Source organism: Pygoscelis adeliae, unplaced genomic scaffold (assembly GCF_000699105.1).
Source record: "Pygoscelis adeliae isolate BGI_AS28 unplaced genomic scaffold, ASM69910v1 Scaffold66, whole genome shotgun sequence".
Lineage (NCBI taxonomy): Eukaryota > Metazoa > Chordata > Aves > Sphenisciformes > Spheniscidae > Pygoscelis > Pygoscelis adeliae.
Window position 1 is genome coordinate 455,899 of NW_008825167.1, and position 20,815 is coordinate 476,713.

General features: G+C 40.6%; 1 protein-coding gene across 1 annotated transcript in view; it reads left to right on the plus strand.

The window, feature by feature from the left end:
- The window catches only part of ZNF827 (zinc finger protein 827), a 77,534-nt gene that overhangs the window by 38,438 nt on the left and 18,281 nt on the right, over positions 1 to 20,815 (plus strand). The window contains 3 exon segments of the mRNA XM_009328859.1: positions 5,895 to 6,143; positions 6,853 to 6,910; positions 11,424 to 11,527. Of these exon segments, the coding sequence (XP_009327134.1) occupies positions 5,895 to 6,143; positions 6,853 to 6,910; positions 11,424 to 11,527 (411 nt within the window).

The following is a 20,815-nucleotide window of genomic DNA, read 5'->3' on the forward strand; positions in this document are numbered from 1 at the left end:
GTCCCTATACTCTTCCCAGGATACCTGTCCCTGCTTCCACTGCCTGTGCATTTCCTTCTTGCCCTTTAGTTTGACCAGCAGGTCTCCACTCATCCATGCTGATCTTTTGCCTTCCTCTCCTGATTTCTTACACCTGGGGATCGAGAGCTCTTGTGCTCTATGGAAAGCATCCTTAAAGATCTGCCAGCTCTGTTCTGCTCGCTTGTCCCTGAGGGCAATTTCCCAGGGGGTCCTATTGACTAACTCCTTGAACAGCTGGAAGCTTGCTTTCCTAAAATTCAGGGTCCTGACTTTACTCTTCACCTGACCCATATCCCTCAGGATTGCGAACTCCACCAGTGCATGATCACTGCAGCCCAGGCTGCCTCCAATCTTGACGTCGCTGATTAGCTCACTTGCATTGGTGACCATCAGGTCCAGTATCGCATCCCCTCTGGTAGGGCTGTCTATTACCTGGCTTAAGAAGTTATCCTCGATGCACTCCAGGAGTCTCCTGGATAGCCTACAGCTCACTGTGCTACTTTTCCAGCAGGTGTCGGGGTGGTTGAAGTCCCCCAGCAGGACAAGAGCCTGTGAGTGTGATGCCTCCTGTAGCTGGAGTAAGAAGGCTTCGTCAATAGGCTCCCCTTGATTGGGTGGCCTGTAGTAGACACCAACCACAAGGTTCCCTTTGTTGCCTCGGTCTCTAATTCTTACCCATAAGCTTTCAACCTGCTCGTGGCTATTCTTCAGAGACAGCTCTTCACACTCAATCCATTTCTTGAGGTAGAGGGCAACCCCTCCACCCCTCCTTCCTTGCCTGTCCCTTCTGAACAGCCTGTAGCCATCGATAACTGCCCCCCAGTCATGGGATTTGTCCCACCAAGTTTCAGTAATGGCAACTAGGCCGTAGCTTTCTAGCAGCACGGTGGCTTCCAATTCCTCCTGTTTGTTGCCCATGCTGCATGCATTGGTGTAGAGGCACTTCAGCTGGGCTGTCAGCCATGTCACCTTCTTAGAGGAACGCCCCTTAGTTCCTTTGAGGTATTTCACTGGTGTTTCCTTCTTGGCTCCTATTACCTCAGGGGGCCCTGGCTCATCTCCGTAAGACTTCAAGTGTGCTGCAGCGTAGCCAGCACGGCTCAGAGCAACAGGCTGACGGCCCTCGCTAGCACCCTGTCCCTCTGACCTTGGTGTGTCATCCCGCAGCTTGTCATGCGCAAGCCTGACACTATCCCCTTCAAGTCTAGTTTATAGCTCTGTCAACGAGCCCTGCTAGCTTGTGAGCAAAGACCCTCTTCCCCCTTTGAGAAAGGTGAATCCCATCTGATGCCAGCAGGCCTGGTGCCATGTAGGCCATCCCATTATTGAAAAAACCCAAATTGTGGCAGTGACACCAGCCGCAGAGCCATGTATTAATAGACTGGGTCCGTCTGTTTCTTCCAATATCACTGCCCACAGCTGGAAGGAGAGAGGAAAAAATAACCTGTGCTCCAGGTTCCCTTACCAACCATCTCAAGGCCCTGAAGTCTCTTTTGATTGCCCTTGGACTACGCATTGTGGCTTCATCACCACCCAGATGGAAGAGCAGTCATGGGTAATAGTCTGAGGGCCATACCAGGCTAGGAAGTTTCCTAGTGGTGTCCTTGACCCGGGCCCCAGGGAGGCAGCAGACTTCCCTTAGAGGAGGGTCTGTCCGGCATATTGGACCCTCCATTCCCCTCAGAAGGGAGTTGCCTACAACTATAACCCATCTTTTCTTCCTTGTGGAGGTGGTTGTGACACAGGGGGTAGGCCTTTCTGACCTTGGCCACACCTCTGGTGTAGATGAACCGTCATCCACATCATCCATTGACCGACCTTCCACATCCAGAGCCTCATACCTGTTGTACAGAGGCACATGGGAAGGCGAGGTGGGCAAGGAGGGGGTTCGCCTGCTGCCCCGAGTGTGCAAACTTTGCAATTCCTTGTACTTGTGAATGCCACAGAACCTGAAAGCTGTGGAAGAAATTACTTCCTTCTGGAACAAGCCTGTCCAATATTGCATTTTTCATATCTGATGTGGAAAATTGCCTCATTTGATCTGAATAGGATGAAGTTCATTGAGGCTTTTATAGATAAGGTGATTAAAAGTTATACAGCTCTGTAAAGAAACAGCATCTCTGTGGCTTGATGGTAGTACATCCATGTATGCAATAATTTTCTCTTATTTTGTTGTTTCTGTATCACAAAGTTAAGAGCAGAAAAAGGCATATTAGGTGATTTAGTTCATCTTCTGCCAGATGAGCAATGTTCACTGCTGTGCTGTTGTTTTGAGCTTCATCCAGGTTAGTTTTGAATGAATAGCAGACCATGTTTAGGACATCACAGTCTTGATACTTCAAAGCTACTTGAGTCTTTATCCCCCGCTGATTTTTGCTAGGAATTAGATGTCTGTTCTTTTATAAAAATCTGGCATGAAGAAAATGACTCTTGTATACTGACTTTGTATTCTGATATATTGCAGTTTATTTAAACTAGCCCATCTACTCCAGGAGAAATGCAAAAGTGGAAAAAAGCCAAAGCTATCACGATTTTAATTATTTGAACCAGGATACCTTTTGGTGTACCAGTCCTTGACTTAAAAAACTTTAGCTGCACAATGACCACGTGAGATACCTATGTAAGGAAATAAGGGGTATCACCTTACTCCACAAATGAACTGTCTGTAGCACAGAAGGGAAAATAATCTTCAAGAAGTTACAGTTTGACTGCCTGTATGGCGAGATGGGTATGGGCATAACCTTAATTACAGTCTTTCGCCAGCACAAGATCTAGCACAGCTGGGTTGTATGCCTGTGATTGCTGCTCATGGGACAGACTGACTGTGTTTCCCTTTCGTTAGCTCTTGTAAAATTATCATAGCGACCCTCCTTCTGTCTTCTGTGTGTGTTTGCTTTTGGGAATCGGAGTATGACAGGATTCACATTTGGCAGGGGCATTCTGTCATATCAAAAGGGTGCAGCTGGGGAGATAAAGGTCAAGGGAAACGATCAACTATGTAAATTCAGTTAGGGCAATTTGAGTGCTAGCTGATTGTGAGGGAGAGAAGGTCATTGGTATTGCTCGACTCTCATCTTAGTTGGGGTCGTATCAGTTTGTCTGATTCAAAAGCATTTGCAGGATAGGGAATTAAACTGTGTGGAGCAGGAACAGAAATAGAAAGAATATTTTAAAAGCAGAGAGAGCAGCAAAGGTCAGCTTGACTCTGCACCTAAATTTGGCAGCTGGGTGCAGGGCTTGGTCTGTCAGACATCTGAAGAACTCATTTGTTTGCGGAGTTACCTGAGCTTTTGATTGACAGTGTTACCTGATGCGTTCCTTTGCTGTTCTGTGTTCGCTTTCAATGCACAGCATGCTATTTTTACACTTCTCAACACAGATGCAGTGTTCTGTGGTTTTATAATAAAAGGCTAATGGAAGTTTTAAATAAAATTTTAAAAAGTCTGCTTAACAGGACAAAAAAGGCATTATATGATATTTCTAACTTGTCTTCAGTTGATAATTCACTATGAAAATTTCCAAAGTCTGAAATGTATTTGGTGGATCATAGAGGGTGAAGATTTTTATCAATGTTTATACGTTTCTTTTAAAGGTCAAGAAATGTCATAAGAAAAGACTGAAAGCACTTCATGTAAATCATTCCTGGAACATATCCAAGTGGCTTTTCTCTCCTGGCTTCAATTTTTATTTTTTTTTAAAGGGCTGTAAGCAGCAAAGCCGCTTTCTCTCCACTTAAGAACAGGAATGTGGGGAGAGGGAAAAACCAGGGGAATGAAAAAAGACTTGGTGACACACATCAGTTTAATTTTATGTGGAATGCTTATGCCTTCATGCTAAAGGGATTCTGTTCATCTTTGGGTAAAGACTGCAGGAGGACACCAACCAGGTGACTAGCTTGAGGATGTTATCAAGGATGACCAAACCATGTTTTGGTGCCTCTGAGATTCATTGTAATATGGGGTAATTGAAAACAAAAGTCCTGGTGGTGGTTGAAACATTTGCACTTGGAATAAAATCTGTGAGGCTGACACATTCATATGTGAGTTAGAGAGGAGGGGAAAAACAGAGAGAGCAGCAACAGATTAATTTATAAAGTGAAGTTAGTGGATTCAAACACACCCCCCCCCTTTTCTTCTCTCTGACCCAAAGTTAATAGAAAATACTGTGTTTGGGCTTTTTCTTATGAACTGGTGTTCATTTATTTATTTTTAATATCAGAGCCTTCTAAGTAATAAAATTTGACAGATGACAAGGAAACTTCCATGTGAGGAAACTCATTGTGCAGAGTGCCTCCATCAGTGACCTGATGCTATCAGGATGGCCAGCCCCTGACTGCACCAGTTAATGTGCTGGCCCACGGTCATAGATCCGATCACATCCCCCCACTCTTGGACAAGGGCCAGACTGCTCTCTCAGGTCCTAATCCACTCAGCCTCTAAGCTCTCTGCTTCTCTGGCTCTGTGTGCTGCAAAGTGCCAAAGTCTGAGCAATTCGAACTCACGCTTTCCCTTGACTCCAGCTGCGGAGGCTACATAGGTGACAATTTAGGGCATGCGCTAATCATGAGTAAACAGAAGCAGATTTTCCTTAAGGCTTTCAGTATCTTGGCTAGTACCAGAAGTACGTGTACAGATTTAGCCAAAATTAATAAATCCCATGTACATTTTTTGTTGGAATGATTCCTTATCTGGATGGCCCTTCTGGTATTTAACTGTGTTCATGCATTTATTTATTTTCTTGATTCTCCCAGGCATACTGCCTATCTTAGGCTGCCTGTTTCCGGAGTGTCTCGTCAGCATCCAGCCCGCAGAGGCAACACCCGGCTGGGCAATTCTGCCATGATACCGGTGCCCTTTCAGGAGCACTCTGAAGGAAGATCATTAAAAAAAGTCATCATCTTTCTCTGAAACTAAATTGAGAATAAATTCTACAGGTCTTCAACTTCTCTTTTCACAGCAGAAAGTCTGAATCAAAAGGGCTGTATAGGTATTTGGGGTGTGGTAGGCAAATTACCTTGGGGCCTCGATTTTGAGATTTCAGAGCTCTTATTCTGAAGAAGAAAGGATCACTTACCTTGCAGCCAAACCACAGCATTCAGCAGCACCCAGGGAATCTCAAGTGTAGAAAGTAAACTACAAATTGGCTTCTAGGCTATGATTTTGTTTGCTAGACCTAAGACACTGGGGACGAAGGCAAGGAGGGAAGGATATGGGCTTATGGAAACTGGTCATTAGGGTTATTGGATCTTGTAATGTATGAGGGAATATCTATGCTTGTTACAAAATCAGACTTTAGAGAAGTATGGGCCCCAGAATACGCCTCTCATCTTGAAAGCATATGCAGGTATAACAAACCAGTTCTTCACATAGTTGTCTGGAATTTTCCATAAAAGAGAGAGTGGAAGAGGAGCAGATGAGATTTCCTCCTCCACCCCTATCCCTATACCACTACTTCTGACTGACTCTGCTAGTCCTTCTGCTGATAAAGAGTAATTTAGAGTTTGTAAGAGGTCTTCAGCACCCACCTTTGGAAAGCTGGTGTGTAGTTGCAACTTCATTTAATAAATAAAAACAAACCTTCACTAACTGGCGTATGATCACCCAGTATTCATAGAAAATGATATAACTCTCATATTTACCAATATGCAACTTTCTGCTCTCTAGTTTGAAGAATTATTTTCAAGAGATTGCTTCTATTTATAACCCCAGAAGAATACTGTAGCAGTCAGCTGCTTGCTTTCCTTACCATTTGCAGTGATACGGTATACAAATTCTAACTTTGTAATTGTGATTCCTGCTTTGAGTACTCTGAAAAATTGTAGCCTAATTAAATAATTGTGGCAGTTGTTTATTTTTTTAAATACGTATTTGCAGCTGAGAGTTACAAAGAAACCCAGATGGTAAAGATAAAGGAAGAACCAATGGAAGTTGACATTCACGATTCGCAGGCTTCAGTGTCACCCAGCCAACCCAACCAAAATGTTGGCTACAGCACTTTATTAGGGCGAGACATTAGTGAACACATACAGAAGGCACCAGAAGGTCGTGTGCTCCCAGAAAGAAATCTATTCAGCCAAGATATATCAGTGAAGATGGCATCTGAGCTGCTCTTCCAGTTATCAGGTAAAAGCAGTGGAAATAGTCGATAGTTGAATTTAAAGAACAAAAAGAGATTGTGCATAATCATTAAGGCGCTATGAAAGTGTGAGATTGCTAAGGCTGAAAAATAATAGGAGTTAGAGCCCTCCTACCCTCACATTTGAAATGCAAAAGCCTTGCCACATGTTCCCCATAGTTAGCATATGCTTTAGAGCATTGTGACAGTCAGGTCAGGTTCACAATATTTGAACTGAATTGGAAAAGCCGGAGTTCAACTCCTGTATTTTTGAAAGCTAATTAAATAATTTGTGACAACTGGCAGATCCAGGCTTTGGAGTATAGGGGAACCTGTAGGTGGCAGTTACTGGCATAAGTGGCCAGTGGCTGCAGCATGCAGTGCTCCTGGGGCTGCACCATCCATTTCTCTGGACAAAGAAGATGAACCTCAGCTATTACATAACGGCAGTGATATCAGCACTGTGTTTAATGAATGCTTGTATTGCACATTTTGCATGGAGCACTAACGCTGAAATATGAAGCTGAAAAAATTTTGTTGGGTGTTAGTTTAAATAAAGTCATGCCCATTCTCTAATCATGCTGTAACCATTTACCCTAAATTACTCTGGATTATGCTGTTATCAGAAAGCATTAAAATAGTTCTACTGAATAAAACCTGATAGGGAAAATATGATATATGCTAATCACAAAAAAACCCATGTATGTTCCTCTGCAGAAAAGGTGAGCAAAGAGCACAACCACAATAAAGATAACGCCATCAGAACTACAGCCAGGTAAGTACAGTCCGTTGTTATCTGCAAAGCTATAGTGTAAATGGCATTGCTTCATTTTGCCTTGTGAACTCAAATGTGTCTGTCTCCTGCAAATGTGACCTGATATTACAAGTGTTAGATATTTTCATTAGTAATGTAACCTATATCTGAAAAATTACACGTATAGATCTGATTGCTTAGAGTTCATGAGCAAAAGGCCTTTGGGCCAAAATGACTGTTCTCCTCTGATCAAGTATTCACACATCATTTTAAGAATTATTTTTTTCTATTTTTTTCTGCAAAAACTGAAACTTAAAAGAAACTGCATAGTACATGCAGTGCTTGAGGGAAGAACAGGCCGACAACTGGATTTTAAGACATGGACCAATGTAAGAAGAGGTGATTTTATTCAGTCTTCTGTCAAACTTGTATTTCTTTAATAAAATTTCAGTTTAGTATTTCTATGATCTCAATGCCTTCTAGAGATGAATTTTTAAAAGTCGGACTGTAAGACAATGCTAATGAAACATTTGTTAAAGATTACAGTCACATTAATACAATAAATGAAATTATCTAGGAATTAAATTATGATTCAATTATAGCACGTGCTGTTAAAGAAATATGCACTTTACGGTATTGTGGCTGGGAACAAGCCCATGAGTTGTTTACGTATACGTGAGCAGTGAAGTGAGGTGTCCCTGTGGGAAAATTAAAAGCTCTTGTGTAACAAGTGGTAGCTAGAATTGGTAAAAGCTGAGAAGCCCATGGTAAGGAGTAGGCAGGAATTGGCAAGGGTTGGAGACTGAGCACACTGAAGTGACGAAGAGTTCCTTCAAAGATAGAGTAAGACCTTGGGTGTCTCTGCAGCCCCTTCTACAGAAGTTCCCAGCATGTTCAGTGCCTGCTAACTAAGACAACTTTGTCCAGACAGAAATTGAAAAGCATTTCAGTTGCAGAAGAAAACATCTCTAAAATATGTTGTTCTTAAATTCCTAGGCCTATCCCATTCATTCATGGTAACTGTAATATATAAATAATTTGTTTTTAATAAACTGACCAGCTCAGTAAATGTACATTAGGGACTTTTTGATGTTACAAGTTGAAAGATAATTAAATTGAGCTTTCAACTTCTGGCTACTGTGAATGCTTCCTATATTTGCTAGTTTGGTAATTTGTGGGATATGCAGCCTGCATAGCCTTCCTGCGACTACTGAAAAAGCATAAGCCTGAGAGATACTTACGGAGATAAATGCACATATTGTCCAACTACTCATTAACCATCCAGTGTGCATTGCAGGGAGGGAGTGATAAATAGTCAGTTGAAAATAGATTTCAATGTCTCATGATGTTACCGGCAGGACTGGTGTGAGAATCCAGAGCTACTTTTGGATCTATCAAAGATAATTCAAACTGGAAAGGTTGAGGACAGTTCAAAGATAACTTCCCCTTCTTCTGGCTGCCAACTTTTAAGAGGGTGACAACACCCAACAGTTGGCTGTTGTCAAACTTGCACTGAGTTTTACTGAGAAGTCCTGATAACGGCTGTTACCCATCAGGGCATGAAATGCTGAGTGCCTGATTCAATTCTTCTGGGTGCTTTTCTTATCTTACCTATCTATCAACAGAAGAAGACATGAATGAGAAGAGCTTCTTAAGGGGAAGTGAGTCAAACTACTAAATCCTGCGAGTTCAAACAGATTGACTTGAAAGACCTTGCCAAAAAAACCCCACCCAAAACCAAACAAACAGCTGGAAGTCTTTACTGGTAAGGGTATGACGCCTTCTCAAAAAGAGAATGTGATGGAGCAGCCAGTGGAGGATAGAGGCACTCAGACTGTGTTAAGAAAACATGTGGTGTTGCAGTTTGGCTCACCAACCTACATCTGGAGTAATGACAGAAAGGCGTTTGAATCACAATTGTTATGTGAAGTTTGCTGACAGCTGCAGAGACCCAAGGTGAGGTCAGTGTTGTCCACCTGTGAGTAGTTGGGGAGCAGAGAGATTAAGCTGTGTCATTGGCGAGAGTCTTAAATCGGCAAAGCCCAGCAAGATGGGGTACACAAGCACTTTTTGCTGTCTTATTCCATATTAACATTTCTAACTGTCGCCTATCTGTTGCTATTCCTCCTGTGAGTATTCCTGGACTTTGTGAGCATATTCTTCCATATGACTTTGCTTAAGCAGCTGAAACTGGCAAGGATTCCTCACAGTTCAGTGGCTGAGTGAGATGGTAGAGCCTGCCATCTGTGATATGAAGACAGAAAGTGGAGAAGCAAATGATCTGGAAGTGAGTACGCCAGCGTAAGATGCCAAGATAAGTTTCTTTCATCTAGAGAACTGTGTAGCCATAAAACTGGAAAAGTGCATCCAGAAAAAAAATCCTAAAGCTTAATCTTCATCAGAAGGGACTTTGCACAGTGATTGAGAACAATTTATGTAGTTTCTTACTATGAAGCAGGAGCTCCTCACTCCATACTTTGCACTGAGAATTGGAGGACATATCTGCTGAAATAAAAATAATAATAGGGTCGACACTGAAGAGACTCAGCTGTCATTCTAGAGGAAGGCAGAAAAGAGGTATCCAAGGATGGTTCTGTAATTCACCGGAGGCCAATGGTGGAGAGGGAAATCCTTGGGACACAACATGATGCAGTCTTCAAACAGCAACCTGCTCATGATATATGGTCTAGCCTGAAATAGATAAGCTCTGCATCATCCATTTTGCTTAGAACCAGCAATGAGCAGTGTCCCGTGACTGAATCTAAGGCACAAGCAGGCAGGCCAACATGGAAACCTGAGCGGATTACAAGATTTTGAAGACTTACAACAGTAATAAAACTTTTTTTATTGGTGTTTTGCTTTCAAATCATTATTAAACCAGTGAGAGGAATGTTGCAATAAATGATGCCATATTTTTACACAGCGTCAGTCTGTTTTATATTATGTCACCCCTGAGTGGGAGTGTGAGTCTTGGAAAAAGTTAAATTTTGCACATGTGGGCTGGAGCTGTTTTGCTTTATCCTGATCACTTGTTTTCTTGAGTATTATGCATTGTTTAGCTATCTGCAAACACTGAACTGTTCAGGTTTGGGGCAGCTTCATGCCTTACCCTTCAGCACAACCTAATGTTGACTGTGTTTATGGTTACGTTCAAATTTTTGTAGAAATACCAAAATATCCCATTCATCGTCACATATGGAACAGCACAAAATGAATAATGGCCAAAAAACTTAATGAGAAAGTAAATAATGTGATTGCTGAAAGTGTTGTACATGACTAAGTTAACTAATTATCAAAAAGTTTCCCAAAGGCAGAAGAGATCTGACTAAGAATACAAGTGACTCAGTGGAGAACACCTCGTTCACTCCCTGCAGAAAAACTGGATGAGGGAAAACTTGCAAAAGTGCCATTGTTTAGATTGACACCTTGGGTATCTGGACTGGTAGGGTCAACTTGGTTGGTGCTGCTGGCACGTACTTTCTGGGTCTGGTCTACCTGCTGTGCAATGCTTCATAAGACCTCATACTACGTTCCTTATCCTGAAAAGGTTCTTGGATTTTATTACTGAATAAGAACAGGCTGCAGAAATGAGCTGGCGTCCTGTCCTGCACCTTTAAAACACCTAATATACACCAGCCTGTTAAGGATTCTCAATATGAGAGGGATCAGATTTAATGTAATTCTCAGTTTGCTTAGAAGAAGTTGATAGTTTGCATGCAGGTGGAATACAGTGCCTTAGAAAACAGTTTTCCAAGAAAGACTGTCCTTTTCCATTTTGAATTTTTTTATGTACCTCTTACTGATGTCTGTCTGTACTATAGACAAGGAATTCTTGTTTCTGTTATGATCTTTAATTGAGCAGAAAACAAAATACTTTGACAGAAATGCCAATTCACAATTGAAATTGACTTTTTTACTGCCTGTTAATTAAAACCAAAGCTTACTATGCTTTTTGGAGTCAAGTAGCTGATAATTTTTGCACTTAATACTTTTTGGAAAGAAACCATTCAGTTAGCTTATATGAATTGTTTCCTGCTATAAAAATTGAACTCATGGAGTTAATTTCATTCCGTGGAATGCCATGTCAAAAAGGAACTATTCAGCATCTTAACTTAAAATTTGAAAAGTTTTGTTTTAAAAGTAATTACTATATACCTCAGATTATTAAATATTTTCCACCTTTCCTGATTGCCTTCTCCAGATATGACAGTAGAATACAAATTTTTGAAGCATTGGTTTTAATGATCCATGTTGTATTCTGATATAGCAAATCTGAGATGTTGAAATGTACTTAAAAGCCCTTTGGGAGGACTTCGGTTTTCACTCTGAGATGCAACTTTACCAAAGCATGCCTCTTCTCCACACCTTGCCTCATGGTCTGCATATCTTTCAGCATTAATTCTGTAAATGAAACAGGGCTTTTAACAAGATAGTATTTGTTATAATATTAAGATGTTAGGGTCAAAAATGGTATTTACTTCTTCCGTTAACTGCTATTTTGTTTACAAAAAGATGTCTTTCTTTTTTTCTATAGCCCCTTCTTTTCTGAAGACACATTTAGACAATCACCATTCACTTCCAACTCAAAAGATCTCCTGCCTAATGAAGCTACTCTTCATGGAAGGTCATCTGCACCAGGTCAGATACCTTTTTCTTTCATTACTTCCAGTTAATATATCTTTTTAAAATTTTCTTACTGTAAACTCCACCACCTGACCAATGCTTTTAAAATGTAGTTTGCTTTGTCAAAAGGCAACTATCTCTCCATGGCAATACGTGCGTATTATTAAGAATAAAAAGAAAAAAGTTAATTATTGCTGAAGCATTTGTATTAATAGTCTTTAAACTACTATTTCCCTGAAGTGTACAAGAGTCTGTTATAGACTAAATGCAGCAGTATTAACAGAGGTGGGGGTTTTCTGTGTCTCCGATATGCAGAGGAACTTTACCAATGTCAGATTACTATCTGCTATTGTCCTGTTACTGGCCATTTCCATCTCCGTCTCTGAGAGTACAAATTAAATGTTTGTAGTACACGTATCGGAGTGGCTGAGTTTGGCAATACAATTTCCTGCCTTTAACAGAATTTAGAAACGTTTTTGGAAGGATGTGGAGTTCTTAAAACGTACTGAAAGGTGTCAGTATCTGTGGGTACATTCCCACTGATCTTCTGAACTAGTTGGCAGGCATTTTATGTCCAGATGTAACTTGGGTTATATTCTGCATTAAAATGGAAAATATAGGCAGGTAACAATACTATTCAAGGTGGCACTGAACACATGCAAAAACTTGATATGTGCCTTTACTGTCCTGTTGCAAAGTAACTCGCTTGCTAGTTCACTGCTATCTGTTCTTAAATTAATAGCTCTTGGGTTCTAAAGGTCAGTAATTACACAGCCAGCCATAGGGGGGGTTGTTCACCTTTTCTTAGCAATCAATAAAGTTTTGGGCACGTTACTGCTAATTTTCAGCTATAGACTGTCATTTAATTTACAACTTAACAGACCCTTCATTTTTTTTAATGCTTGAATAGTCATTTGACAGCTTGTGAAGTGGCAGATGAGGTTAAGAGCTAGATGTTGTCTGAGGGTAAATATGCATAGCAGGAAGAAGAAAATTTGTAGCATAAGGACAAGGGTCTTCAGGCTAGCCTCAGCTGCACTTTTGCAAGGAAGGTAGTGGATTTTGTAACTGGGGGCAAGGAGAACCAAATCAGGTGTAATGCTTTTAAGTATTAAAATGTAAACCAGGTTAGCACTTCAATCCTGGCTTTTGACCTTGGCATAACATGGAATATTCATATACTCAGATGAAAGACGAGAACTCTTAGACTCCTCAGGCAGTGCTTGATACCTCAGAGGACATGGCCTCTAGCAGCACTACTCTTACATCATACCAAGACGAATGTATAAGAATTTTAATTCTCAGTAAGACTTCATTTTAAGTGAGGCCACTAAAACTGTGGATGGGTTTTGGTGACAAGTTTAATCTTCTGCTTAAAAGATGTAAAGTATCTAGTTGGTTAGGACATTGGGAGTGTTAGAATGGCTTCTGAGGAACTGCGTTTTGTATGTTTATGCTTGCCCCATATTCTGCTTTATGGAGTATTAGTATTACCTTGATAGGTCTGTGTATTATAATACATATTGTTCTGTGATTATAAGACTCTGATATGTAATAGCAGCACGTATACTGAAAATCAAAAATGCCAGTTTCTTCTTCATTTTTATTTTTGGAACAACACTATCATTCCAAATATGTTGATTTTTCACAGCTTTATAATAAATTCTTGGACCTGAAGTGCAAATTCACAGTAGAACCAGGAATGTGATTTAAATTTTTAATCAATTACAAATGTGATATTCATGTAAAAGAACAGCAGAATACCCACAGGTAGATTTCCTACTAGTTTCAGCCTTGCAAGAAGAAATAGTCTATGTAGTGCTATGGATAGCTCAGAAGAAACTTTATCCCTGCAGAGAGTAGCATAAAGGAACAGTAACAAATCACTGTAAAAACCAACAGGATGTAACAGAAAATGCTGTGGAAATGTGTATGTGGTGTCCCATGGATAAATGGTATGTATGCCTTCATTTGAGATTTGTTTTGGGTTACTTCATTCCTGAAACAGGATAGTTAGAGGCAGAAAAGAACAGCATAAGAAAGTGACAGGAAATTCCCAGTCCAGTGTCATTTTCAAGTCATCAACTAAAATCCAAGCAGATCAACTGCTAATGGCCGAGTGTTCATTAAGGAGTGCCCATATCCAAAAATGCGACTGTGCCACTGTCACCACAGCTAGCAGAGGCTGATGAACAAGTGTGGGGTCTGAGCTGCTGCTCTGTGCTGGCTCTCTGCGACCAGGCTTGGCTCAGGCAGGCAGAGTGGCATGAGGAAGCCTTCGCTGCCAGTTGGTCTGGGAGGCCTTGGTGGAACCCCATGTACATAGTGCTTCTTTCCAAGAGAGCACCAATATAGGTGGTTGTATTCCCAGACTCCTGCCAACTTTCTGTCTGCAGGCTTCTTGGCATCCTAGCTGCAGAGGAATTGGGAAAAGTGACAGGAACATAGGACAGTAAGATATCTCATGTGTCAAATTCAATTCTTTTCTATAATAGGTAACGACATTATGTAATCTTATTCATTATCAAGATCCATCTTAAACCTGTCGTCCTTATTATTTGCTTGAGGACACTGTTTCAGAAGCTCACCCCTTTGAAGGGCTGGGACCACTCTCTTTTCAGCTTGAATTTATTCACAGCAAGTTCTACTTTTGTTGTTTCACCAAGGCTGTCCTTCAACTTTAATAATTCTTCTCCCCTGTGATGTTCACCATCTGACGTGCCATCTTACATCCCCTTAATCCTGTCTTCATTTTGGAAAAGTAAGCCAGCCAACGTCTTTTAGTGTCCTTATTATGATAGGGTTTCCATTTCCTCACCGACATCATAGCCTTTTTCTGCCTTTGTTTAGGGAAATTAATTTCTGCAAATATGAGTAGTAAGAACTATATATGCTGTTTTACAGGAGGTCTTACCAATGACTTTTTCAGCAGCATGCAATCTTCTATATGTATATTGGAAAAGCCTATCCTGATTAATCACAGTCTTTGTAACTACAACACGGTGATGACTCTCAGTTTGTTTGCTAATCAAATAGTAACGTGTTTTTCTTTTCCAGTTTGCTGATGATTTCAGCATGTAACTGAAATTCTTGTTCCTACTTTCTAGGCATATGACCTTGTAATTTGAATTGTTTTACTTGTTACTCTAGCTCTCAAGATTATTTCTTTAATACTCTGAAATTTCTGCATATTGATGATATCGCTTTCATTAACGCAATGCTGGTTTTTTTTGTGTTGAAGCTATTAAAGAGGATTTTTAAGTACGGTTGGTCCAAAGTTCAGTCCTTGCGACTTCAGCTTAGTGGCCTCCTCAGTGCAAACCACTTCTCTTTGTAGACAGTTTGTAAGAAAATTGCAAGATCAGGTATTTAAGAGGAAGAGCACTCTTTGTAGGGCATTGAGTATATAAGATACCCAAGGAGTATGAAATCATTAGGAAAGATGTATTAAAAGATGTGTGAGAGCGATGCACTGATCAGGACGTTTACTGGAGGAAAAAAACCCTGAATAAATAACGACATAGCAATGGATTTGGCCTGAAATAAAGGCGAAGTAATCCTGATCAGCAGCAGTATCACAGGCAGGTGAAGTGATTCTCATGCAGCAGCTTTTAAATCTGGTACCCAAGGAAATGACAATGAAATCTCCGAACAGCTATCAGAAGGGGACTCAACAGCCCCGCAGAAGTCATGGTAACACCCTGATAATCTGTGGTGAATTCTTAATCTTCTGAGAAGGGAAGAAATTAGTTTCCTATAGTATGTAGTTCAAAAGTATTGGATAGATTTGGGGAAGTACTTACCTTCCTTTTTAAGGTATTTTGTATGTTAATAACCATACAAAGTTAGTTACAGTTACCTTACACTTTTCTGTATTACTATTACTGTCCAAATAAGCTCATTTTTACTCAAAAATGGAAATAAAATAAAATAGTATTGATGTCCACATCAATCAAACACATTTCGCTCAAAAATTACCATAGTATCAAAGTCATATCTAATACAAAGTCATATCCAAAACAATTCAATAATTTCAGCTTTGCCCTGTAAGAATAGCAAAATGACCTTTTTTGGCCTAGCAAAAGGTAGGGAGAAGAAATGAAAATTTTCATTTCAAAAAGTCACTTTAAAAGGGCATTTTTATCTTCTGTTTTATAAGACTCTTCTTTTGACAGAATAGAGTTTAGTTTTATGTCAGACTATATAGTTCAGTCCAGATCGCTAGATAAATTAAAAACTTGATCTTACGCTGATGTTCCTGACCCTTAGCCAATCTTTAATGTGTTTTAATAGTTTTCCACTATCTCACTGACTCATTCTGTAAATCAAACCTGCCTTCATGAAATCCAGATGAGTGATATTCACTGTTCCTTTTCCGGTCAGTTCATTAATATTGGCAAAGACTCCAGCCATGGGTTTTTGGGAGTATTTTTTCTCCATGTATATCTGTATATAGTATAATAATATTTCATTATTTTCTCTCCTATTCACCAAGGACCTGGTATTCTCCTTCATTTACACTGACAGTGCCAAATATTGGAACAATCTCATCTGTAGAAGATTAAATTTATAAAAAAAAAACCCAAACCACTCCATCTTTTTGTGAAAATTTACTACTACTTGCAAAACTGTAATTTTGATTGTGGTAAGTGAATTTCACATGGCTAAAATAGACTTTTGTAACTGGAGGATGTAGATTTTGGGGAGTTGTAGTCCATGAATAGCCCCAGCTTTTTTAATTTTGTCCATTGGTGCCAGAGCTAAATTTACCGGTGTTATTTATTTCAATGAAATAAAGCCAATAAAGCTTCTGTCCTCAAGTACCTTTTTGAAAATGCATCAGAGCCTCTTCTGTCACTGTGTCTCCACACTCTTTACTGGCCTGTAAGATGACAGATAGGCCATGCTTCCTCTTCGGAAATGTCCAGAAGCCAATATTGAATCAGTAGCATGATACTTAGTTCAGTGGAGAAGTGGAAACTTAGTGCAAAAATTTTGGATTTTGGTACTGTCAGTTGTATTTTTATTGATGATGTAATTAGTGGCATTATCCCATATTTATGTTTATTGAACTAAGGTAATATGTGTAACAAAGATTCCCCTATGTTTGGAACTACAGGACTCTTCAGGAGATGTACGGGTTTCTCCTGTTACTGTTCATACTCACGCCCTCCTTCTACTTCTTTTCTCTAAAGCAGTAATTCCACTGTAACTTTAACATACTTAAAGGGGAAAATCTGCCTGTTCCCTGGGCCTCATCTTTGCACGTACTAACATTTGTGTGGCAACGTTGTAAGCCAGATCAGGGGAAGTAGTGAAGTAATCTCCCTTTTTTCCTAATAATTTGTGGGAATGTGGGGATGTAAGCAGGGTGAAGGCAAGGCCATATCTTTCGGCCGTGTGAAATTTCAGCATTTGTGTGAGATTGACGTGACTGTGACCACACTTAATCTTGTTTACTTTCTTCTGTGACTGTAGTTGAAAAATACCTCCCGAGGGTTTAGAGTTTTAACTTGAACGTGATAAATAATCAAGCTGTTCATGTTGCACAGATACCACATTCTTCAGTATGAAGTATTTTGCATGTGTCTTTCTTCCTAATCCTTTTTTAAAGGCACTTTAAGGTCAATATACCTCTTGATCTTGTAATTTTGTGTGGCTTAAAGCATCTAGAAAGTAGATAGCATGAGCTCTTCTGGTCCAACCTGCAGATGTGCTTATTCATACACACTATTTTCCGGCAGTATTTGTGCTTGATTCTGGCATCCAGTGCTCTGCAGCAAACTAAACTTCTGCAACCATCTACAGCAACCAGCTCTGAATTTTGGGTCATCGCTAGGTTAATTAAGAAAGCGAGGACTTAATACATTGGATATGAGGTTAGAGTGAATCCGACTATAGTTTCCATTTCTTCACAAGTTGCCAGTGACAGTTTTCCTTCTTGGTCTCTTTTAACCTGCTGCCAGACTTCCTACTTCTAACTTATCTTACATTGTCCCTGAGACCACTGTAACTGCACTGCAGAAATGAAGGGACACCTTGAGGGTTTGATTTCTGTGTAGGGTACTGTTGGCACTTCTGTCACCCTGGAAAATGTCCTTAAGCCTTAGGGGACTGTGAAACGCACAAGCCCTGAGGATTTCTGCTGAAGTGATCAGCGATGAAATGTTGGCATTTAAATTGCCCTTGTATAGCTTCCCAGCTGTGTACCCATGGAGTTAATTAGAACAATTCACACCTTCTTATGGTGGTTGTTTGCTTACATCTGCCAAAAAGCCTCGAACTTCACATTGTGGGTAATCCTCTGTTTACTTTAGGAAGGCTTTCTTCACAGTCCTAAATGTTAGAATTTGTAAAGGAAAGCTAGGGGTTAAGAATAGAATTACAAGCAATTGATTTCTAATTCATTCAGGATAGCAGAACATGTGGATTATTATTTTTGACAGAATCACAGAATGGTTGAGGTAGAAAGTCTAGTTCCACCCCTTTCCTCAGAGCAGAGTCAGCTTGTTGCTCAAGACTGTGTCCAGTCAGGTTTTGAATATCTCCAGGGATGGAGACTCTCTGGGCAATCTCTGGGCAACCTGTGCCAGTGTTTGACCATGCTCACAGTAAAAAAAAAAAAAAAAAGTGATTTCTTATGTTTAAATGGAATTTCCTGTGTTTTAATTTGTGCCCGTGCCTCCTCTCCACTGGGCATCACTGAGGACAGTCTGGCTTCATCTTCTTATTCCCCCCCATCAGGTATTTATACGGATTGGAAAGATCCTACCAAGCCTTCTATTCTCCAGGCTGAACAGTCCTAGCTCTCTCAGGCTCTTCTTGTATGACAGTGTTGTGGTTTAACCCCAGCCAGCAACTAAGCACCACACAGCCACTCACTCACTTCCCTGACAGTGGGATGGGGGAGAGAGTCGGAAGAGTAAAAGTGAGAAAACGCGTGGGTTGAGATAAAGACAGTTTAATAGGGAAAGCAAAAGCCGCGCACGCAAGCAAAGCAAAACAAGGAATTCATTCACTGCTTCCCATCGGCAGGCAGGTCTTCAGCCATCTCCAGGAAAGCAGGGCTCCATCACGCGTAACGGTTACTTGGGAAGACAAAACGCCATCATTCTGAACATCCCCCCCTTCCTTCTTCTTCCCCCAGCTTTATATACTGAGCATGATGTCATATGGTGTGGACTATCCCTTTGGTCAGTTGGGGTCAGCTGTCCCAGCTGTGTCCCCTCCCAACTTCTTGTGACCCCCAGCCTGCTCGCTGGTGGGGTGGGGTGAGAGGCAGAAAAGGCCTTGACCCTGTGTCAGCACTGCTCAGCAGTAACGAAAACATCCCTGTGTTACCAACACTGTTTCCGGCACAAATCCAAAACACAGACCCGTACTAGCTACTATGGAAAAAATTAACTCTATCCCAGCCAAAATCAGCACACTGCGACAATCCCTTAATCATATTTGCCAGACTTCAGACTTCTTTGAAAGTCTAAAAGAATATTTCAAGATCCTGGCAGCAGTTTCTGTCCCTGTGATGGAACAGCAATTTTTACTGCCAGTATAGCTGCAGAGAGAATGCACGTGCATGTGAATTGACTTATGTGTAGTGCATTTTTTTCCCCCTGCTTTACCCCATTATTAGTGTTTATGATCATTTTATTTGCTTTCAGTTTTGGTGTGAGTTATGAGCTCTGCCTACCCAGGACATTAGATATCCCCTTCAGTTTCTCGATGATGAGAGTGCCTGACCCCTATTGGCTTCCTGGCAGGGTGGAAAAGTGTAGAGTGGCACTTAATTCACTATGCAAGGCATGCTTCATCAGGCACTTGGTCCTGTTGTTCATTTCTATCTCAGTATTTCTGTGAAATGTGCATTTAATTTTATTCCTCTTCAGGTACCTGTCTGGGGTGAGATTCAACCAGATACTCTTCTTTTTGTGTATATATGTATGTGCATGTTTGTATAAAAATCCATGCAGATACATGAAAAAGAATGCTGGAGATATCCCTCCAACAAATCCAACTTGTATGACAGTTTCATAGATGGTAGGAAAATTTTTGTGACAGAGTGGCAGATTGATTTGAGTAACTGATTTTAGTTCCTTATCTCCAACATGCATTTTACTTTAATTCTTCACACAAAAAGAATGTCTTTCGGGTACACATTGACCAGTGTACACTCTCTGTCTTTGCACTCACTAGAAGACTAGGGACTGTCAGCCATCGTGGTTGCTCCCTGAAGTCTGATAGCAAGAGACAGATAGCTGGCAAGTTGTGGAAAGTGATTCTAGGAAGGTGAGATAGTTGGACTGCTATAGAAGTGGGCTGTGCTTGGCATAGTTCTCCAAAGCAAGACAGATTTTGCAGAATTTGTTCAACATAATTCAGTGCTAAACTGTGTGACAGTGGTTCTGGCTCTAGCATGTTTTTTATCTATCGCATCACGTCTTCAGATTCCCGTGATTGTCTGCCTGGGTGCAGCCTTCTTTCGCTATGCACCCAGCTGCCTTGACAACACTTTGCACTACAGTCATTGAGCAGAGGGTTCCAAATTTCTGGTTCATTTAATGGGATCATAACCAACGCGGCTGCAACTGATTACAGCATTACATTTCCCTTAAAGCTTTTTCTGCATCTGCTGCCAAACAGGTTTGCATCTAGTGCATGTATGTTGCAGACCTGTGATACAGTAATAATGACTATGTCGTCAGCAGCCACACAGTCTTCATAACTAGCAAAGTCCCTTTCAGAACTGAAAATATTATTCTGCAGAACAGACCATTTCAAATCAGCAAATTGCCTCTTGCTCAAACATGCACGGTGCATTCTTTGGCTAAAATAGGACAAGTGAAGTGTGCAGCATGTGCATAGTTGTACATGTTTTAATTTTTCTCAACAACCAGTATTTATTGGCCATTCCCACGGCAACTAAGGGGAATGTGATCAGATCCTTCTGAGGAACACACTGGTGTGTTGGCCAGTCACTCTCTCAGTACAACACATGCTAAATAGCAGGACTTTGCATGAATTGTTATGAGCATATAGAGTTCACTTCTTTTCCTTGTGAAGTCACTGCACTAATTATTTTGCCAATTATTTACAGGACCTTCAAGATGAAAGGTGTTAATTAAAATAGGCAAGCAGAAAGATACACATTCAGGTCCATGTCTAATGGCTGTCTTGAAAGGCACTCGATATCTATCTGAAAATTTGTGATCCTTGTTTTATTATGGGCTGCCGTTATACAGGATAACTTTTTTCCCCTCTAATACTGTGCAGTCTTCTCATACAGGCAAAAATATTTATTTTTAT